The sequence below is a fragment of the Mesocricetus auratus genome, unplaced genomic scaffold (genome assembly GCF_017639785.1).
Source record: "Mesocricetus auratus isolate SY011 unplaced genomic scaffold, BCM_Maur_2.0 Super-Scaffold_100015, whole genome shotgun sequence".
Classification (NCBI taxonomy): Eukaryota; Metazoa; Chordata; class Mammalia; order Rodentia; family Cricetidae; genus Mesocricetus; species Mesocricetus auratus.
Genome location: NW_024429198.1, coordinates 2,844,861 through 2,864,699, shown reverse-complemented (window position 1 = coordinate 2,864,699; position 19,839 = coordinate 2,844,861). Strand labels below are relative to the sequence as shown.

The following is a 19,839-nucleotide window of genomic DNA, read 5'->3' as shown; positions in this document are numbered from 1 at the left end:
AGAGTAATAAAACTCATTGTAAGTGGTATATATAAGAATGCATTTTTTAAATCATTACTACACCAAGTAAAATTGTATTGGAAGACTATCCCAGTGAAATGAATTGGGCTTCTTTTCAAATTAATAGATACATTTCTATATCTGTGGATAAATGTCATGTGTTCTCCTAATACTGGATAAGCACCAATATTACTTTACTTTTATTTCCCATTTTATAGATGTAAATGATGATAAATTTACTTACGTGAATAAGTAGATAAGAGTAGAAGGTTTTTGTTATAGTAATGCCATTAAATTCTTTGATATCAAAAAGATTGGACACATAATAGCCTTCCATGAAAATTATTTTATAGTCCATTTACTGAATATTGATTAGATTTTTTTAAAAAGTGGAGACCATTTTATCCCTAAGGCACTAGGGTCTAAGTGAGCCCTGAGAGCTGAAAAGCGAGCTTGGGCTCTCCACTATGTAGGATTAGTAGGGTGATGAGCAGTTATTTGGGTTTGGGAAGGCAGATGATAGGTCTGAAAAAGCTTCTAGAGGCCTGGAGCCATGCATCACAATTGGTAGATTGTCTTCCTCTCAAGCATGAAGCCCTAGGTTCAGTCCCCAGTACCACATACAGCCTGGTACAGTGGCAGAAACCTGTGACCCTCAGCTACATGGCAAGTTCCTGTCTTAAAAGAAATAATGCTGGGTAAAAAATAAAGATTCAAGAAAGGAGGAAGCAGCTGTGTCTTCACACTTACCAGTTTTATGAAAAACACGTACATATGGAGGCTGAGTCGTATTGTTAGATCAGTTACATAATTAATTGTTGAGGAAACTAATAACTTACAGCTGACTTGCCACTCTCCTGGAAGATTTTCCATGCCCTTTGCTATGTGTAGCCTAGTTTGAAGGATATTGTTTCACAGGGTAGCACATTGACCAGTTGGCTGGGTCCATCTGGAAAGTTACGGAAGCCAATAAAGTCTAAAGCACCACTAAGGGAGAAATGTTTCAAAAACCTTTGACTTGATTCCACTCTTACAGAGACAGCCAGTCTGGTCTAAAATGAGCCAATATTTTTCTGCCAAGAAACATGAAAAGTGCTCATGAATAGAAAAGTCATCACCTGGGAAACTTTAAGAAAAACGTGTTCTTTGGCAGTGTTTAGAGATGGCTGCTTCCACAGCTGCCCCAGAATCACAGGCAGCTCCACTTCACCAGGTGAACTGACAAGAAAGCTCCCTTCACAGAAGTGGAGTTATGCTTAGATCACAAAAAAGTCATTCCTTACATAGTGCACATCATTTACAGCTGGTTTTGATTCGTGCTTTTTCAATGAATGCAAGATGGATTGGAAGACTTCCCTGAATATTTGTGGACGATCTCAGATGTCTATAAGACAAAAGTCTGAAGCATTTTTAATTCAATGGAATTCTGACAGAGTAGCAACTAATGTGAGAGAGTCCTTCAAATGGGTAAAGATTAATTCATTATATCAAGTTCCTATGACTTGCCCATGTAGAAAGTGTGGGTGCATGAAACAGTAGATTAGACCTATTGTAGTTTCCCAGACTGAAAACTGTAGAGCAACAGTTCCTAAACATGTTGCTGTGACTGGCTTCTTTGTCCCTGTGGTGGTCTCATATAATATGTATTATAAACGCACGTGTGTGTGTGCGCGTGCGTGCGTGCGTGCGTGCGTGTGTGTGTGTGTGTGTGTGTGTGTGTGTGTGTGTGTGTGTGTGTGTATGTACCGCTAGGCTCAGGTATTTGAACATTTGATCTCCAGTTGGTGGTGCTGTTTGGGAAGGTTTAGGAGGTGTGGCCTTGCTGCAGGAAGTACATCACTGGAGTCAGTCTTTGAGATAATATAGCTTCACCCTATTTCCAGTTTTCTCTCCCTCTGTTTGTTTCTTGAGGTAGAAGGTGTGATCACTCAGCTTCCTGCTCCTCCCACCATGCCCATCTGATGCCATGCCTTTCTGCCACGACAGACTCTGATGTATCTGCAACAGTAATGTAAGCCCAAATAAACTCTTCTTTCTGTCAGTTGCCTTGGTCTTAGTATTTTATTATAGCAATAGTAAAGTAACTAACACAACAGAAAAGTAACTAATACAATCCCTGTTACCTTTATTTCACATGTAGTTCAAAGCTATGTGAAAATAATGGAGGTTAATTATAAAGATCCAAATTTCATAGAATTGAAGTTTATAACTACATAACAAAAAAATCTTAAAACTTCTGACTGATTTGCTAATCAAGGTATCCACATATATACATATATATATATACATACATACATACATATGTCTCTGTCTGTCTGTCTATCTATCTATCTATCGATCTATCTATCTAGAGAGGGGGCAACTGGGTATACAGTCAAAGCTGATTTTTAAATGAATGATCCTCCTGCCTCAGCCTCCCAAGTGTTAGAATTATAGGCTTGATAAAAAAAAATAGCTGCTTAAGCCACTTCAGTTTTTATTACATTTATTTGTTTAGTGTGTGTGTGTGTGTGTATGTGTGTGTGTGTGTGTGTGTGTGTGATGCAAATGATAGAACGAGTGTGGAAGTCAGAGGGCAGCCTGAAGAAGTTGAGTCCCAGAGATCGCACTTAGAATGTGGCAAGTGCCTTCACCCACTGAGCCGTCTCACTGGCCCATAGACTACCTTTTTTCAAGTTTAGTCTTGCTTTGCAGACAGGCCATTGACTTTAGGTCTTGGAAGTGGTATGGAGAAGTGTATGAGTGGGTGTGGTGAGGAGAAGGTTAACGTGGTGTAGAGGAGACAATATGGTCTTATGTGATACAGAGAAATTTGGTTTTAGTTCCCTGAAACACTCACCAAAGGACTTAAATTATTTCATTTAGTTCTTATTTACAAAATGAATATGAAAGCATCCCCGACAAAGTCACAGGACCATTTAGACAATCTGTAGGGATAGCGTACAAAGAGATTCTGAAAAATCCAAGGTATCATGCAAATGACAGTAGTAGCTTTTATAAAGGCTAAATTTGTTGAGGGTTTCTGCTCGTAATAGTAGGGAATTCAATAAAACCTGTTGATGGACTGATTCTATCAGGACCTACCTCATTTTCCATGTCTGCAACTAATCTTTCCCATAGCTGGGCCCCCTCCTCAGCCCTGATGGCCCAGCTGTTCCCTAGCCCCAGCCCTGACTGTAATAAAGCATGAGGTTCTACGGGTTCTTTGCCAGTTTTCTAGGGTGCCTTCTTAGGAAACTTGCCCACAAATGTTATGTTGAATTTTTTTCCCTCAACAAAGGAAATCGATAGATTATGAGTGACTTTTTTCAGTTAAGTAGGCCAACATTTCTGTATTCTTTTCCTGTAAGACAAACTATAAATTTGCATTGAGTGAGAATAAATAACATATGTGATTTCAAGTTATTTCACTGAGATTGGAGATAAAACTTTTTTTTTCCCTGAGGAAATATACAGACAGGGCTTAGGATAATTTGAGTCCATAGTGATCTGGTTAGAAGGGTTTTGGACAACTCTATACTGTTAACTGCCATTTAGTAAGATTCCTGGCCTGACAGTCCATTTGAATAACAAACACAGCTTTTCAGCTAAGGGCCAAAGACACTGTGGGTAATATTTGAAAGCCATTGGAGCAAGATTTTATGAAGTGAATAAATGGTGTATGAAACATTTATCTTGTGCCTAACTCTTGGTATCCTAGAATTTTGTTCTTATGTTCATTAAATGGATGTTTCCTCTGACCTCAGAGAAAAGACATCTTTACTTTCAGCCAGATCCATTGTGGAGGAATTTGTCCTCAGTATAGGGCTTTTTGACCTCAGTACCACTGACAATGTGGGGCTGTGGGTAGTAGGATGCTCGGTATCAACATTGCTATCCTCTAACAGCTAGTCTCAGTAGCACCCTCCAGTGACAATTCAAATGCTCTTTAGACATTCCTAAATGTTTCCTGTGGGGAATCACCATACCCAAGAATTTTTGTCACTCTAGTTTTTCTGTCAGCTTTGTTCTTACCATCTCTGTCATCTTTTTTCTTCTCTCCATGTTCATCCCAATTCTGAATTTCTGTCCCTCAATGTCATCCTAGGGACCTAGTTTATATCTTACCAGATATTACCAGTGTTTCAGAAGGTAATTAATAGGGTTTTTGTTCATTAAATAATTCACCTGTTTATGTAATACTGAGCATCTACTTTAAGTCAAGAATGAAACTGTGGGGATAAAGGAAACCCATTACCTGATAGATGCTGAAACAGAACCATTTACTTCTGTCTGCACACTGCAATATGTGAGAATAACTGCATCTGTGTCACAGGGATGAAATTATCCAGCTCAAGATAGTTATGCAAACTAAGCAGTGAATGTCCCTGGAATGCCTTGCAACTGGAATGGAATGGATCAGGACCTCAGATCTGTCATCCTCCAAATTCCAGAAGCACAGATGTCTGCAGAATCCTCTCTGTTCTATATAGTTCCAAGTTCAAAACCCCTAGAGTTCCTTTAGAGCTCACAGCCTAGAGCCCCTTCATTTTGTGTGGAGAATGAGTTGCCTGTCAACTCTCTATAGAAGACCCCAAACCCTACTACCTTCTGGCATCATGACCTAGTTTTTTTTTGGTACCATTTCTTCTAGCTCAACTGCAGAATACTTGGAACTCCTCAAAATTTATAATCAGTTATCAGTTCAAGAAACATTACAGTGGGAGGGTAGCTATGCTGGGAATTCGAATGCTTTAATGGACTTGACACACATGCTATGGGCCATTTAATTGTAAATGTTGACATGTCGTGTCAGTGTTTCTGTGGTCTTCCTGACATTTGTACATGAGATGTTCTGTGTCCTACTGACTCAGAGTGAAACTTATTCAACAGATTCCTACTGAGGCCAGATGGTATCCCTGCATACTAACTCAACACTCTGGTGGACTCAAATGAATGCAGATCAAAGTCTACATCAGCCATGCCCCCTTGTGTAAGCACTTCTATGTATTCTTTGTCACGATGAAAGTTAGAGGCCATTTCCATTCATTTTCACTTGGACAGATTCAAGTGAGATACAAACCCATAACCTGCTGTTCGACCCAGCTCAGATTCTTCTACCACTCGGTCACGGCAGGGGGGACGTGGATCTCTGTCACAGTCATCCTCATCTGAAAAATCTCCACAGTCATTGTCACCATTACATAGAAGTCGCCTCTTTATGCACCTGCCTGCAGTCAAAATCAGGAAACACATTGTGTGTAATGCTAAATTTTCTCATTTGTTGAAGTTACTGTGGGCACTTTAGCATTGGAAATGAGTGCTAGACACACTTGAGTTAGCCCTTATTGGGGAGCCATTGCACTTGGAAATGTGCCTGCCCATCTGTGAAAAGTGTTCATTTCTTTTCATTCACTGATGTACATAAAAACCCATGGAGAACAACTGGACTCTCAGGTCACCTGTTCCACAGTGGAAGTCACTGCCACAGTTGTCCTGTTCCTCCTGACATTCTTCAGTGGGTTCACACTGTTTTCTGTCACCCAAAGCATCAACACAGCTTTTCCCATGAAATTGTCCAAAGGCTTCAATGCTTCTTGAACGAAACTGCAAACAAATAACCAAACAAAAGAACAGCTGAACATACTGTATTTCCTAATGCAAAAGTGGATTGTGGTCTAAAGTAGTGGTTCTCAACCTTCCCTATGCTGCAGCCCTTTAATCCAGTTCATCCTCTTGTGGTAACTCCCAACCTTAAGATTGTTTTCATTGCAACTTAGTAACTGTAATGTTGCTACTGCTGTGAATCATAATGCAAATATCTGTATTCTCCAATGGTTTTAGGTGACCCTTGTGAAGTGGTCGTTTGACCCCCAAAAGGGGTGGAGTCCCACAGATTGAGCACTGCTGGAACAAAGCAACATCTACAGCACAGCAGGCCCCACGTCCAACAGGTCCATGTTTTTAAGAGAGGTGGGAGAATCTGCCATTGATATCACTTAACAGTAGAACTGCCTTCCAGTTTGTGGAGTCTATTACACACACGAAATACCACAAACACTTACTCAATCTACTGTTCAACATGCAGGTCTCCTGGTCAGATCAGCCACATTCATTTCAGTGACTACCTCGTTCTGGGTTGGAATTTGTTTCTGGGGTCCCTGTCTTTTAGTCACTTCCCATAAGATGCCAGTGTTCATCTTGGGTGGATGGATCCAAACACTTACCATTTGTTTGAGGCAAGGGTCACACTGTGACCATTCACTCCAAGGACTCATTCTGCAGTCTATGGGTGACACAAAGTCTTCTCTTTGTGTCAGTTCCTCACTGTAATGAAGATTAAAAAGTATCAACTTAAAATGACCATTATGTACACCTCTTTCCAAGAAGTCTTCCAAAACCAATTTCATGTATTTACTACTTTTCACTCCTTAAATCAGTGTTTATTCAACAGGCACGCACACACACACACACTGTGAATGAATATGTGTGTATATAAGTATGCATGTCTCTGTATGTACATATGCACATGTGTGTGCATGCAGTTGAGACAAGAGTACTTCAGATGTCTTCCTCTGTTTTCCTCCTTTAGTTTTTGAGACAGGGTCTCTCACTGGATCTGTAGTTCATAGATTTAGCTGAGCAGGGTAGCCCGCCAACTCTAGGGATCTATTTGTTTCTCTCCCCTCCTCCACCCCAGCTTAGTGACAGACACACTTCCATAACTGGTAATAAGCAGTGGTCTGTGGATGTGAACTCAGGTCTTCTTGCTTATGTTTACTTTATCAACACACTCTATATTCATTTCCTCTGTCTCCAACGACACTAGAGCACATGGTATCCTGTATTTTTAATTCATTCTTTTGTTTGATTCTTACTTATCAGCAACAGCAGTGATGATGGTGACAAGGACAACCGTCAAGGTGTCCTAACAGATGTTTGACACTGACTCATCCTTTTACAAATATGTGATGGACTCACTGGAGCTGGAAATCCTGTTTCACTTTCTTTGTGCATCTCACTCATCCCCCAAGAGGCTGGCAAAGCCTGGAGCTGCCTGGCTCTCTTGCAAAATTAAGCCAGCCAGTCCAGCCATTCCTGTAACAAACACCTCATAAATCACCACCCCCCGCCCCCTGAATTCCATGCTTATGTTCTAAAATAGATGCTTTCCTGCTTTACAGTCCATTTCAAGACCTATTCATGATCTTTTTGAGTTTTAGCATCATGTGTTTTAGCACTCACAGTTTCCCCTTCCATCCCTCGACACAGTGCTCGGCCTCAGTTTTCAGCCGTTCTAGTTTTGAACTGCTTTGTTATTTGGTTTACCATTGAGTCTCTTCTCAACACAGTCCTGCCTTGGGTACTTAACTCATTAAATGACAATAAAGCGACGAAGGAAAATAAAACAGAAGCTACCCAACACAATTCCTGCAGATACTTTCCCTCTGCTTTCCTAATTTGGCATCTGTCCTTCTACCAATACTCTTACACCAGGAAGTGGTCCAGGTAGGGTCAGTCCCTCCACAAAAATGTTCTAGAATTCAGCTCCAATTTGAAGCTGATTAGCCAAGTGTCTCTTCCATTTTACACTCTTCTCCATAATTATCTCCCTCCAATTGTAATACAGTGTATTATATTAAATAAGCCAATAAATGAATAGGTAAGCCTCCCTCTCCACACTCTTCAGCTTTTGTTAGCTACCTCATCTGTCTCCTGCCTTCATGCCAACAGACTTTTTAAAACATTGCAATAAATACCTTTATGTAGCTCTCTCCCCCCAATAAGTCTCATCTCCTTTAATCATCCTTGTTCCTTGAGCCATTTAAAAATCCTCCATGTGTAGGAGTGAACCCCACAAAGCTATCCGCCCATGAGGGCGGGGACATGTAAACTGACACAGGTAGATATAAAAGGAAGTGAAAGGAAAAGGAACCTCCCTTTTCTCCTGGAAGCCAGCCACGCTTCTAACTCCTGGTTTGTGCGACTCTCTCTCTCTCTAGTAAATAAATATATTGTTTTCCTTATAGCACCGAATATCCTTGATATCCATGCCTTTTATTTTTCCTGTAAACTTCTTTAAAAAGTGCCCTGCTGTCTGATCTATCTCCTCATCTCCCAAGCCTTTTCTAACTTTCTTGCCCCATGCACGCTGCCCTTGCTCAGCAGTGATGGCTGTCCTGTGACTCACTCACTTCCTCTCGGCCATTTTCTTCTTGGTTTCCTCTCACCACAGTCTACTACAATTGACTGCTTGTATTCAGCATTTCCTTTTCTCCTGTTTTTAATTCCTTGATGGTTTCATAGCTGCCTATGATGATGTGTAGTCAGCTCAGCTCCATTATCCTTTCCCATCCCTGCTCTCTCCTGAACTTCATCCTACACTCTCGTGTCTTCCCTTGTGTATGACCTACTCAGTTTAATTAAAGTTGCTTTCATGAGTGTGGTGGGAGGGTATTTTCTGGAACACTGGCAAATTAGCACTTAGCTACTGGTTGTGGATGTTGTACAACCATAACGATGTACCTAGTCTTGTTTGGGGTTTGTGCAGATAACCACAGCTGCAGTGAGTTCACCTCATGTATAAAAGACATTCTTTGCTGTATATCTACCCATCCTCTGACTCTTACATTCTTTCCTTCTTTTTTTGTAATTTTCACAATTCATGAAGGAGACGATAAAAATGTTCCTTTTATGAGCAACTATTTCACCATCTCTTTTCTTAGGCTGAGCAACCCTAGACTCCTTTTTCTCATATCTTTACTCTGCTATTTTTAACTTCTCTACTCTGCTTTGTAGGATCCTCCTCCTCTGTAGTCCTTCAAGTGCTAGTTATTCATTGAGATGCTGTCATTAGACTCTCCTTTCCTCCCCTCCCCTCCTCCTCTGTAGTCCTTCAAGTGCTAGTTATTCATTGAGATGCTGTCATTAGACTCTCCTTTCCTCCCCTCCCCTGCCCTCTTCTTCTCTCCCCTCCCCTTCCCTCCTCTCCCATCCCCTTCTCTCCTCTCTCCTCCTTTCCTTCTTTCTCTCTTCTATACTTTTCCCAGATCCATGGTTTCCACATGTGTGCTAATGATACCCAGACAGAGATAAACGTGCTGTCCAGACATCTCTCCTGAAATTTAAACTTTCAGGTCCAATTTTCAACTCTACATCTGTACTTGGACATCTTCATGGCCCATTGACCTCAATGTTTTCCCAAATGAATTCATTATTTTCCTTTTCTTCCAGGGCTGCTCTTTCATTTCTGAATTATCCTAGCCAGAGACTTGGTGTTACTTGTCTAATTCTCTATTCCCCTCTCCTCATTTCTGACATCTAATGGAGCACTGAAACCTGTTGTTGGCAGTCTTGTAACTGATTTTCCAATTCATCCTTACTTCCTAATATCTTCCAGATGTTCTTCTGGTTTACACTAATATAACATCTCTTCTAGCTGACTCTGGCAATCTCACTTAGTTTACATATGGCATCCAGAGGGATCTTTTAGAAAAGCAAAGTTAATGTTACCCTGCCCTTACTGAAAACTCTCCAATAGTTAGAAAGACTACTTGTGTGACAAGGCTCAAGTCTTTCAATACAGTGTGGGGAATAACTCCTAGAGATGTTTAAAATCCTTGAACTCTATGAACGTTATTTACACAACAAGAGATACTTTGCAGACATGATGCATAGGAGGTTAGCCTGTGCATCCTGTGGACTCATTCTAGTCACATGAGGTCTTAAGAGGGGAGTCATTCATTGAGGAATAAAGAAAAAAGAGACAAGAGAAACGTAAGACCTGGAATGAGATTTCATCCACACTGCCAGTTCTAAAAATGAGAGAGTGGGACAATAATTAATACTAAAGTCTCCTTGAAAAAAAATCATATGGAAACCTACTACTGCAGAAGCTTCATAAAATATGTACATATACCAAAAGAATGTAAATGAAGTTACCCTATATTAGGGAGCTAAAACCTTAACTAGATATCATATACTTCCAAATAAAGTAGTAAAAATGGGTTATATATTTTGAGTTGTTGGCCAATGGAGTCTCATAGACAGCCTGAAACATTATAGGCTGTGGCCAATGCTTTTGGTTATTCTCCACAACTTGATAGCAAGACCTTATTACTGGAAATACTGCAAACATGTGTCATACAACATGGAGAAAAAATATAGCTGATACCCAACTGGAAGCTTCATTTGTAGTGGTTAGCATCCATAGCTCTGGAAGCTGTTGTGCACATAACTGGAGGGAAAGAAGTAATCACCACTGTCACCCAGTCATTTTGAGCTACAATAATGACATGCATAGTCAGATGTCGCCACTGGTGCAATAGTGACACAAATGTTATAGGAGTGACCAACCGTGTTTTAAAATTGGATTTAAGGCCAATCCACACTCAAATCCTTAGTTCTAGATAACCATGCTTTGAAGAGCTACCAAGGTGATTCTCATGTTCAAACAATGTTCAGAAATACTTCATGGGGACATCTGGTGGAAATCCATAAGTAAGTGTGTAAAATAGAAATAGGTGGGGGTGTGCTCATTATTTCAGGGTTACTCAGACCTCATCATTGGCTTAAATATATCACAGAAGTGGCCTTTCACTGGTTTCAGAAATTACATTAGGCTTTGTCTGTAAAGAACATGATCCATTTCAATATCTTGGTGCCTCAAACTTGACCATCAGTTCCTATCTATCCATTACTCACTTAGGTGAACACATTAGCCTTTTCTTCCAGCATCTCCCCAAGAGTGATCACTTCCTTGGTTTCTGAAACCACCCTATAGACTAGAGCCCTGAGATCTTTATCTGTCAACTATCTGTCCATGCTTGGGAGGCCAAGGCCACTGAAATACTACAAAGGGAATTACAGTTTTTTATTGGGTAAAACTAGATCCTAGGCAATGATGGGGACTGAGGAGAAATTCTGTTCATTTACACATACATTTTTTACTAAACCCTGCTATAGTGATTCTGGTCTTGATTGTATGCATATCTCTAAAGCCCTTTGCATTAATAACCTCATGTTGACTGTGTGTGTCCTTACTCATTTCTGCCTTAACATCTTGCTTAAGAATGGTCTGCTTTACCAGTTTCACTCACAGTTTGGAGCAAAGCACCCAATCTTTACCTTTGATCTCTTATTGCCCTCTTGAACAGTGATTTGGATTAATTCCTTGAATATCATATCTCATTCCCAAAGGAAGACAGTTTAGGATAACATGCTTGCTCTGGGCACAGTGCTCATACCCCTTTCTAGATCTTAGACTCTGTATATTAGTTTGCTTGGGTCACTTAAAAGTAAATACATGTAACCAGCTAAGTCTGTATAATGTTATGTGCATGTATTCTTTCAGGGCTGACCATTTGGTACTGGAAAAACCACTGGTGTGTACCCTTCCATGGGGAAGACTATTTCTTCCACTCTCAGTATCACAGTTCTTTGAACAGAGTAAGGTCTCATGAGCTCTCCCCTATCAACCTTAGCATGTCCATTGGTATCCTGTGGGAACACCAGACCTTGAGCAGAGACCCACTTCCCCTTCTGCCTGGGAGTAGGCAGCTGTAGACAATGTTTACTAAAAACAATACAATGCCTGGGGTTCTTTAGGGGCGTCTTAGATTCTGGGGCAGATTTCTCTGTCCTCTCAGATAAATTCTGGCCCCCCGCTTGGCCGAAAGAGGAAGGGACAGTGACCCTCCAGGGAATAGGACAGGCTGTGCCCCAAAAAAGCCTCAGAATCCTAAAGTGGCAAGATTCTGAGGGCCACACAGGGCTTTTCCAGCCATATGTTTTGCCTGGCCTCCCTATTAACCTCTGGGGACGGGACCTCATGCAAGAAATGGGAGTGGCCCTCACCACCCAGGCACCCAAGTCCAAAAGCAGGGGCCCCCAGATGACGCAAGGGAGGGGCTGGAGCCCGGGGAGGGAACTAGGTAAACTAGAACAGGGAGAGGTTTGCCCTGTGGCATCCCTCCCTTTGGAGAACAGGGCCCCAGGGGATAGGAAGGGTTTTGGCCATTTTGGACATTGGGTCACTGTTGTGCCGCCAGCCCCCATACCCATCACATGGCTATCAGATGATCCGGTATGGGTGGAACAGTGGCCCTTACCAGTGGAGAAACTAAGGGCGGCTCACCAGCTAGTTCAAGAACAATTGGAGACAGGTCATTTGGTTCCTTCCACGTCCCCTTGGAATACCCCTATATTTGTAATAAAAAAATCTTCAGGGAAATGGAGGTTACTACAAGACTTGAGGGCCGTGAATGCGACCATGCAGCCTATGGGGGCTCTGCAGCCTGGCTTGCCCGTGCCTGTGGCCATTCCTAAAGACTGGCATTTGATTGTTATTGATTTGAAGGATTGCTTCTTTTCTATTCCCTTGCATTCTCAAGATAGTCCTCGGTTTGCGTTTAGCCTTCCTTCGATTAACTTTAGGGAGCCTGCCCTTCGCTTCCAATGGGTGGTGCTCCCCCCAAGGGATGGCTAATAGTCCAACTATATGCCAGATTTATGTAGCTGCCTGTTTAGATCCCCTCAGACGTAAGTTCCCTGACCTTTACATTATCCACTACATGGATGATATTCTTTTGGCCGCGGCCGAAGAAAGACAATGTTACATAGCCTTTGCAGAGCTACAGGAGCTTCTGGAGGCCCGAGGATTTATTTTGGCTCCGGAAAAGATCCAAAAGAGACCCCCTTATACTTATTTGGGTCATCAAATTCAACAAACTGGCCTCCGGCCACAAAGACTCCAGATCGATTGTTCAAATTTAAAAACTCTTCATGATTGGCAGAGATTTTTGGGAGAGGTGCAATGGTTTCGTCCTTCTCTTTCCATTAAAACAGGGGCTCTTAAAGCGCTTTATGATATTCTTCCTGGGGATCCTGCTCCAACGTCCCCTAGACAGATTACCCCAGAGGCCAGGGAAGCCCTACAATTGTTGTTAAGAAGTATAGAGCAAGCCCACCTTCGGCGTATAGATTATGGGCAGCCCCTTGTTCTGGTTGTACTTTCATCTAGCTTTTCGCCCACTGCCGTGTTTTGGCAGACTGGTCCTATTTATTGGGTACATTTGTCAGCCTCCCCTAAGAAGGTAGTGACCCCTTACTATGATCTCATTTTACAATTGTTGTGGAAGGCACACAAGTTTAGCATTCAAACCTTTGGAAAGAGTCCTGATAAAATTATCCTTCCTTATTGTAAGGAGGAGGTGGAACATCTACAGATCTTCCATGATGGATGGACCCTGTTTATTACATCTACAGGCGCCCAGTTTGATAACAATTATCCCAATAGCCCCTTGATGTCTTTTTTCAAACAACACCCTGTGATCTTTCCCAAGATTTTAAAGGAGAACCCTCTAGTTGGAGCTCGCTCAGTCTTTACAGACGGCTCCTCCAAGGGTTTCGCGGTGGTGGTTTCTTCTCAGGTGCAGAAGAGGGTACCCATAGGGCAGATGTCAGCACAAGCCGCCGAGTTGTTTGCTTGCTTGATGGCTTTCCAAATGTTTGAGGGAGAGCCCTTTAATTTATATACTGATAGTGTTTATGTTGCCAACATTGTTAGACCTTTAGAAACTTCTCCATATGTTCTTCCAACCTCCCAGGTTCATTCCTTATTAGTTCAGCTCCAACATCTTATTTGGCAGCGCATCCACCCTGCTTATGTGGGATTTATTCGTGCACATACTAACCTTCCAGGACCCCTTGCCCAGGGCAATGAAATTGCTGACTCCTTGACCCGCCCTAGGGTCTTATTTACTCAGGAGCAGCTGGCCCACCAGCTCCATGAGTGGTATCATCTAAATGCCCGCTCCATTAAATTTCACACTGGATGCCCCTTATCCATAGCGACACAGATTACCTCTCAGTGCCCTGATTGTGCCCCTTATCATAATTCTCCCAATGAGGGGGTAAATCCCCGGGGCCTCAGGGCCAACCATCTCTGGCAAATGGATGTCACTCACCTGCCACAGGCAGGGAAATTAAAATACATGCATGTTTCGGTGGATACATATTCTAAACTGATTTTTGCCTCTCTCCACTCAGGAGAGAAAATTAAAGATGTTATTTCTCATTGCCTGCAGGCCTTTGCCTACATGGGCGTTCCTGATGCCCTAAAAACGGACAATGGCCCTGCCTATGCCAGCAATCGCTTTGCTGCCTTTTGCAGGGAACATCACATTGTCCATTCTTTTGGTATTCCTCACAACCCCACGGGACAGGCTATTGTGGAGCGCACCCATGCCACTCTCAAACAGTATTTTAAGAAAATAAAAAAGGGGGAGTATGTTACCTCCCCCTAATATTCAGTTATCCACCATACTTTACATTTTAAATTTTTTGACCATAGACCGTAATAATTTGTCTGCTATGGAGAGACATTGGAACAAACCCTCCCAGTCCTTGGGATGGGTCAGATGGAAGGACTTAATTACAGGAAAATGGCAGCCACCCACCCCCCCTATTAGCTAGGGTCCGAGGGGCTGTTTGTGTTTTCCCTCCAGGAAGTGAGAAGCCTATTTGGGTCCCCGAACGGTGCATCAGGCATGTCGACCCCAATACTACTCCGGATACTAGGAATGCTCACCATGATAAAGATGATCCAACCATTGCTGAACACTCAGGAAAAGAATAAAAGCTTCGGCATGGAGCAGAGAAAAACTGGACCTGAGACCATGGGAGCCTACCTAAGCCAGTTTAGTGAGATCTCCTAAATCAGTGTTCCTGACCCTTGATGTCATCGAATCTAGAGCCCAAGAAAGAAAGAAAACAGTCGGTTCGAGATTTCCAGTTTCTCAACAGACCTGCTGCATCAACCTTCCGGACCCATGAGTTTTCATCATGAAGCCAATAGAGAAAAAAGGACCCATTTAAAACCTTTGGACATTCGTATGGACTGTGATGAGGGGCAAAAGCCTCTTTTAAGTAATTGAACAGGACATGGTCACTTGAAATATCAGACTTGATGGTTCCTGTTTCTGGAATCACGACTAGGCCAGTGTATTTTTCTAGAGAGGTGCAACTTGTCCTAATGCGACAAAAAGGAGACTTTGACTCAAGTCGCATAATCAGCTGACGTTAAATCAACAAACTGCATCACCACAGGAACAAATTGGTGCTCTGTGGATAGTGCAACAAGCCTATTGTTCATATTTTTCATAATGCTACATGTGTAACATCAATGATTGTACCTAATGTATCTGTGCAAGTGCACTTTCTAAATGCTTTCCTGAGCAGATCTTGGAACAATTGTAACTTTATCAAATTGTAAATCTAAGTCACATGCGGGTTACCCTTGTAACAGACGAAGGCTGGTAGAATGTTATGGCCCAGATCTGGTGATGGGTACAGTGATGGAGAGGCGCTATGTCAATGGGGGTCCTGGAAATGGTGGCAGTGGCGGTAGGCATTCTGGCTTTATGCCGGGCTCAAACGTGCCTTGTTCCAGAGGCAAGAGATCCGTAACCAAGTATTGCTTAGCCTAGCCCATGGCAATCCTGATAGCCATGAAGGTTGGTTACAGATGATTTAAAGTTGGGGTGCTCTGATGACGGGCCACCTGTGGGGAAGACCCCTCCCGCCTAAGACAGGGGTTCAAGGTCCCCCAAGGACGGGAAAGGGAGGGTGACCCTACTTGACCTAAGCCAGGAGTGCCTCATTTAAAAATAAAAAGGGGTGAATTGTGGGAACACCAGACCTTGAGCAGAGACCCACTTCCCCTTCTGCCTGGGAGTAGGCAGCTGTAAGACAATGTTTACTAAAAACAATACAATGCCTGGGGGCATTAAGTTCCTGGAAAAGGCCTGCCCGCAGAAACCACCCTGAGCTCGACCTTGTCCAGAGACTAACCGCCTCTTCTGCCATGCCCAGATCAGTTTCTGGGGTCAGAGAGCAGAACCAGCCAGGGGTGAGGAGAGAGCAGAAGCTTCTCTGGTGGGAGCCTTTCTTGGGAAGTTTTCTTGAACCTTTTTGGAGCCTGCTTAAAGTTTTCTTTACATCGTTGAACGAGTCTCTGTGTTGTCAATCCCCGACACCCTCCGCACGTTCTCGGACACAGGCTGCGCAGCAGACGCGACAGTATCCTTGTTAAGGCAGACCTGTTGGTGAGACTTTATAGTTGAAGCTTCTGATGTTCTTAGGAGACACAATCTCTCTGCAAATGTTCTATTCCTCTGACTCTTATAATCTTTCTGCCCCTGTGCTGCAATGATCCCTGAGCCTTACAGTTTGTGAGTTGTATTATAGTTGTATCCTTTGGGACTGGACTTCCTGCATCTTCGTATAGTTTTCCCCTATGTCTGTGTTCAGATTTACTGTTTTTAAAAGATACTGTCCATATCAGATAGAGTCTCACTCTTAACCACAGTTGGATGTAAATATATTTTAAAATGTAACAGATATAGTTACATTAGTAAATACTGAGCATCACAACTTCAACATATCAATTATATGGGAACACAATTCACATTATAAACCTAGTGATTTTAATGAAACAAAAAACATATTTAAACCTCTAATTATTTCTTGTATTTCAAGTTTGTAAAGACAGACTCTGTCTACTTATTTATATACACAGTGTGCATATGGAGGGCAGAGGCCAACTTCTCCAGGTCGTTTGTTTTCTTCTACCATGTGGGTTCTGGTGAACCAACTCGGGTCATCAGATTTGGTGTCAAGTGTCTTTACCTGCTTAGCCAGGATAGGCTTTCTATTGCTGCTTTCTAGGTACTTTCCTCATAAGCATTTTATGTTGACTTTGAGTAATACAAGTCATTTATTATGATTTACAGATGGGAAATAAAAATTGAGAACTACGCTACTCCTTCCAGGTCAAACTATTAATAACTTAGAATCACCAGCTGCAGTACTCTTTGCTTTTCTCCTCCCTCAACACAAATCACCTTAGAACAAGCTGAGCAGTCACAGCATGTCCAATGATTTCTGTATGGAACAGACTCCAGATTTTTAGACATTTCAAGACATGGTGAGTTAGTAAGAAAGAACACAATTTATTTTTATATAGCCACCCAGATAAAGTATGTCAACTGGACAGCCTAATTCCTACCTTGATCTACAGCAAGCTTACTGTGAAATGGTGCCAAATGGAACAAAACTAAAATGAAAATTGTCTTAGTCCCTGGCTATTTTGTTGTCACTGTGTCAGGTGTCTGGCTCTCCCAATACACAGTAAAAGCAGGACTCCAAGGAATTAGTGGGGGAGACTAAAAGGTTATGCAAATAGAATGTTACTGAATAAGCTTGCTGCATAAATATTAGGATGGGAGATCAGTGACCTCAAATACCTCTCTGCCTATCTTCCACCCTCTGAACCCAGCACTGCCTTGCCAGCCCCTTTGACTCACTCAGCAGATAACCCTGTGTAGCTTGAGCTTGAGGACTATGCATGCACAGCAGTCACCGCCTGCTGAGCTTTTGGGCTGAGCAGAGAAGTGTTTGTCAAGCACTTTCAGGTTCTCAGATAAACTATGCTTATCAAGAGCAGCCCGTCAAGCGATTCCATCTCAGCTGGGAAGAAGGCATCCCCTAGATCAAAGCAATGTACATCAGCACCGCAGGGGAATCTAGCTCTGGGCCAGAAACGCATTGAAGAAGGTCCCATCTTCCCGCCAGGAAGAGAAGCTTCCAGAAAAAGAAAAGCTCTGTAGCTGCTCACACTCAAGGCAGTGTGCTTGGCACAAGCTGGAAGACATCCCTGTATGAGGAATCGTTAGCTGTGGGCAAAGTTCAACTAATGAGGACTGGATGCTATGTTCACATAGTTCGCAAACGTAAAAAGATTATGTAACCGAAGTGCCCAGAGTTAGGCACATCCCTGAGTTTACAACACTTACTTTATGCATTCCCAGTGACTTGGCATAAAATGGCCTTTTTACTGATGACCTGCTATATACACCAGGCTTAGCGCTAGTAGCAACAGATATGAGGCAGACATTTTTGCTGTCATACACCAGTAGGTGATATATTCATGTTACATTTGTGTCTGTTGAGACACATGCGTTTGGAAGAAACGGTCTGCCTTGGGTATACAGCTGTGAAACCATGCGAACTGATCACTGCAGGTAGCCTGGATCCTGAAGCTATACCTAAACTATTATTTTCCTCTTGGATAGGGTGTAAAACTTTCCATTCCCAGAAAGCTATCGTAACTCCAATCCCTTCTCCTGAACAAAGGGCAACTCAAAACAAAAGGAGCTGTGAAATCACTATAAAAATATACCCAATGCTTATTGACTTCTTCCCAGAGGCCTGGGGCAGAAGCTCTGAGCACTTTACACACGTGATAACTAATGTTCACATGAAAACATTACTGGGTAGCTGGACGTTGGTGGCACACGCCTTTAATCCCAGCACCTGGGAGACAGAGGCAGGCGGATCTCTGTGAGTTCCAGGCCAACCTGGCCTACAAAGCCAGTTCCAGGACAGCCTCCAAAACAATGCAGAAAAACCCTCTCTCGAAAAACCCAAAACGAACAAACAAACAAAAAACATCACTGGATAGAGTCTCCATCATAAGTGCATGAATTGAATTGTGTTCCCTTCAGAAGTGAATTATATGCTGAGGTCCTAAGACCTGGTTGTTACCTGAGAATGTGAACTTATTTGTAAATAGGATATTGGTAGAGCTGATTGAATTAAAATGGAGTCGTTGAAGTAGGCCCTAATCCAATGTGCCTGGTGTCCTCATAAAAGGAGAAATCCAGAGGTTGGGGGACGACTTTGTAGATAAAATGCTTGCTGGGCAAATATGGGAAAGGGGGAGAGAGGGAAAGGGGCACAGTGGTAGAACACTTGCTTAGCATGTGTTAGCTCCAGGGTTTTACCCCAGTATGGTGGGCAGGTGGGCAGAGGAAACAAAACAGGACAATCTAGACAGACGAAAGATGACCATGTGGTGACAGAGACAAGATTAGAAAGCCAAAACATGTCAAGGATTTCAGGCCACCACCGAAAGCTAGGGAGGCCCCAGAACAGTGGCACAGGGGTCTTGGCTCTCTTAACATCTTCATCTGAGACCACCAGCCTGCAGCCTGGAAGACAGAAGACTCATTTAAACAATCATGTCTTGGACTTTGTTATGGCAGCCATAGGAACCAACCAGAATCAATGTCTTATAGACCAGGGAACCAGCACAGAGACTGAGGCCCTCATTCCAACCTGCACAGATGGTATACAAGGGTAGCTTAATGTGAGCTGCGTGTGTCTGGCTCCTTTCTGAAGAATATATATGCTTAGAAATAATTTGAAATATGATCACTGATATTCAAGTAAATGGTCCCACGTGGCTACCGGAGTCTCTGAGCCCTCCATCTTGACCTCACCCTCCACCAAAGGGTGCAGCACAGAGTGTTCTGAGTAGGGACATTCTGGCACAGGCTGAAGAGCATGGCTGTGAGAGTGCAGAACTCTCCAGAACTGGGGAGTGCAACCGCCAGGATCTGGGGCCAGCCAGGAGTCTGCCTGGTCCTTCCTGGAACAGCTGACCATGACCAGACCCAGGGGTGGGGGTGGAGTGTGAATGTCAGAGCAACTGCAGTCTTCCTACAGCCTTTCAGTTTTGAGCCACAGTGGAGAAATGCAAGCTGTTCAGTTTTTCTTTTAAAGCCTAAGAGAGGGTCAGGTTAAGTACAAGAAAGCCAGAGTAGCTTTTCAGAGACTGCCTTTGCACACATTCCTTCTGAGCTAAGATACCCCAAAAATGAAAACATTTTCTGAGCCGAGCGATAGTGCATAGATAATGTCGCAGAGGAAGCGGGTGGAAGGTGGAATGGAGGGAAGCCGGCTCAGCGCCTATCCCAGGGCTCATGTGGGTCTGAGTAGCAACTCTTTTGGGTTCTC

At 42.9% G+C, this 19,839-nt stretch overlaps 1 protein-coding gene across 1 annotated transcript in view; it reads right to left on the bottom strand.

Annotated features, from left to right (window-relative positions):
• C9 (complement C9) overlaps window positions 1-19,839 on the bottom strand; it is a 46,346-nt gene that overhangs the window by 24,268 nt on the left and 2,239 nt on the right. The window contains exons 2-4 of the mRNA XM_005078028.4: window positions 6,207-6,306; window positions 5,442-5,586; window positions 5,063-5,210 (exon numbers count right to left, since the gene is read on the bottom strand). Of these exons, the coding sequence (XP_005078085.1) occupies window positions 5,063-5,210; window positions 5,442-5,586; window positions 6,207-6,306 (393 nt within the window). The remainder of the gene's footprint in view (window positions 1-5,062; window positions 5,211-5,441; window positions 5,587-6,206; window positions 6,307-19,839) is intronic.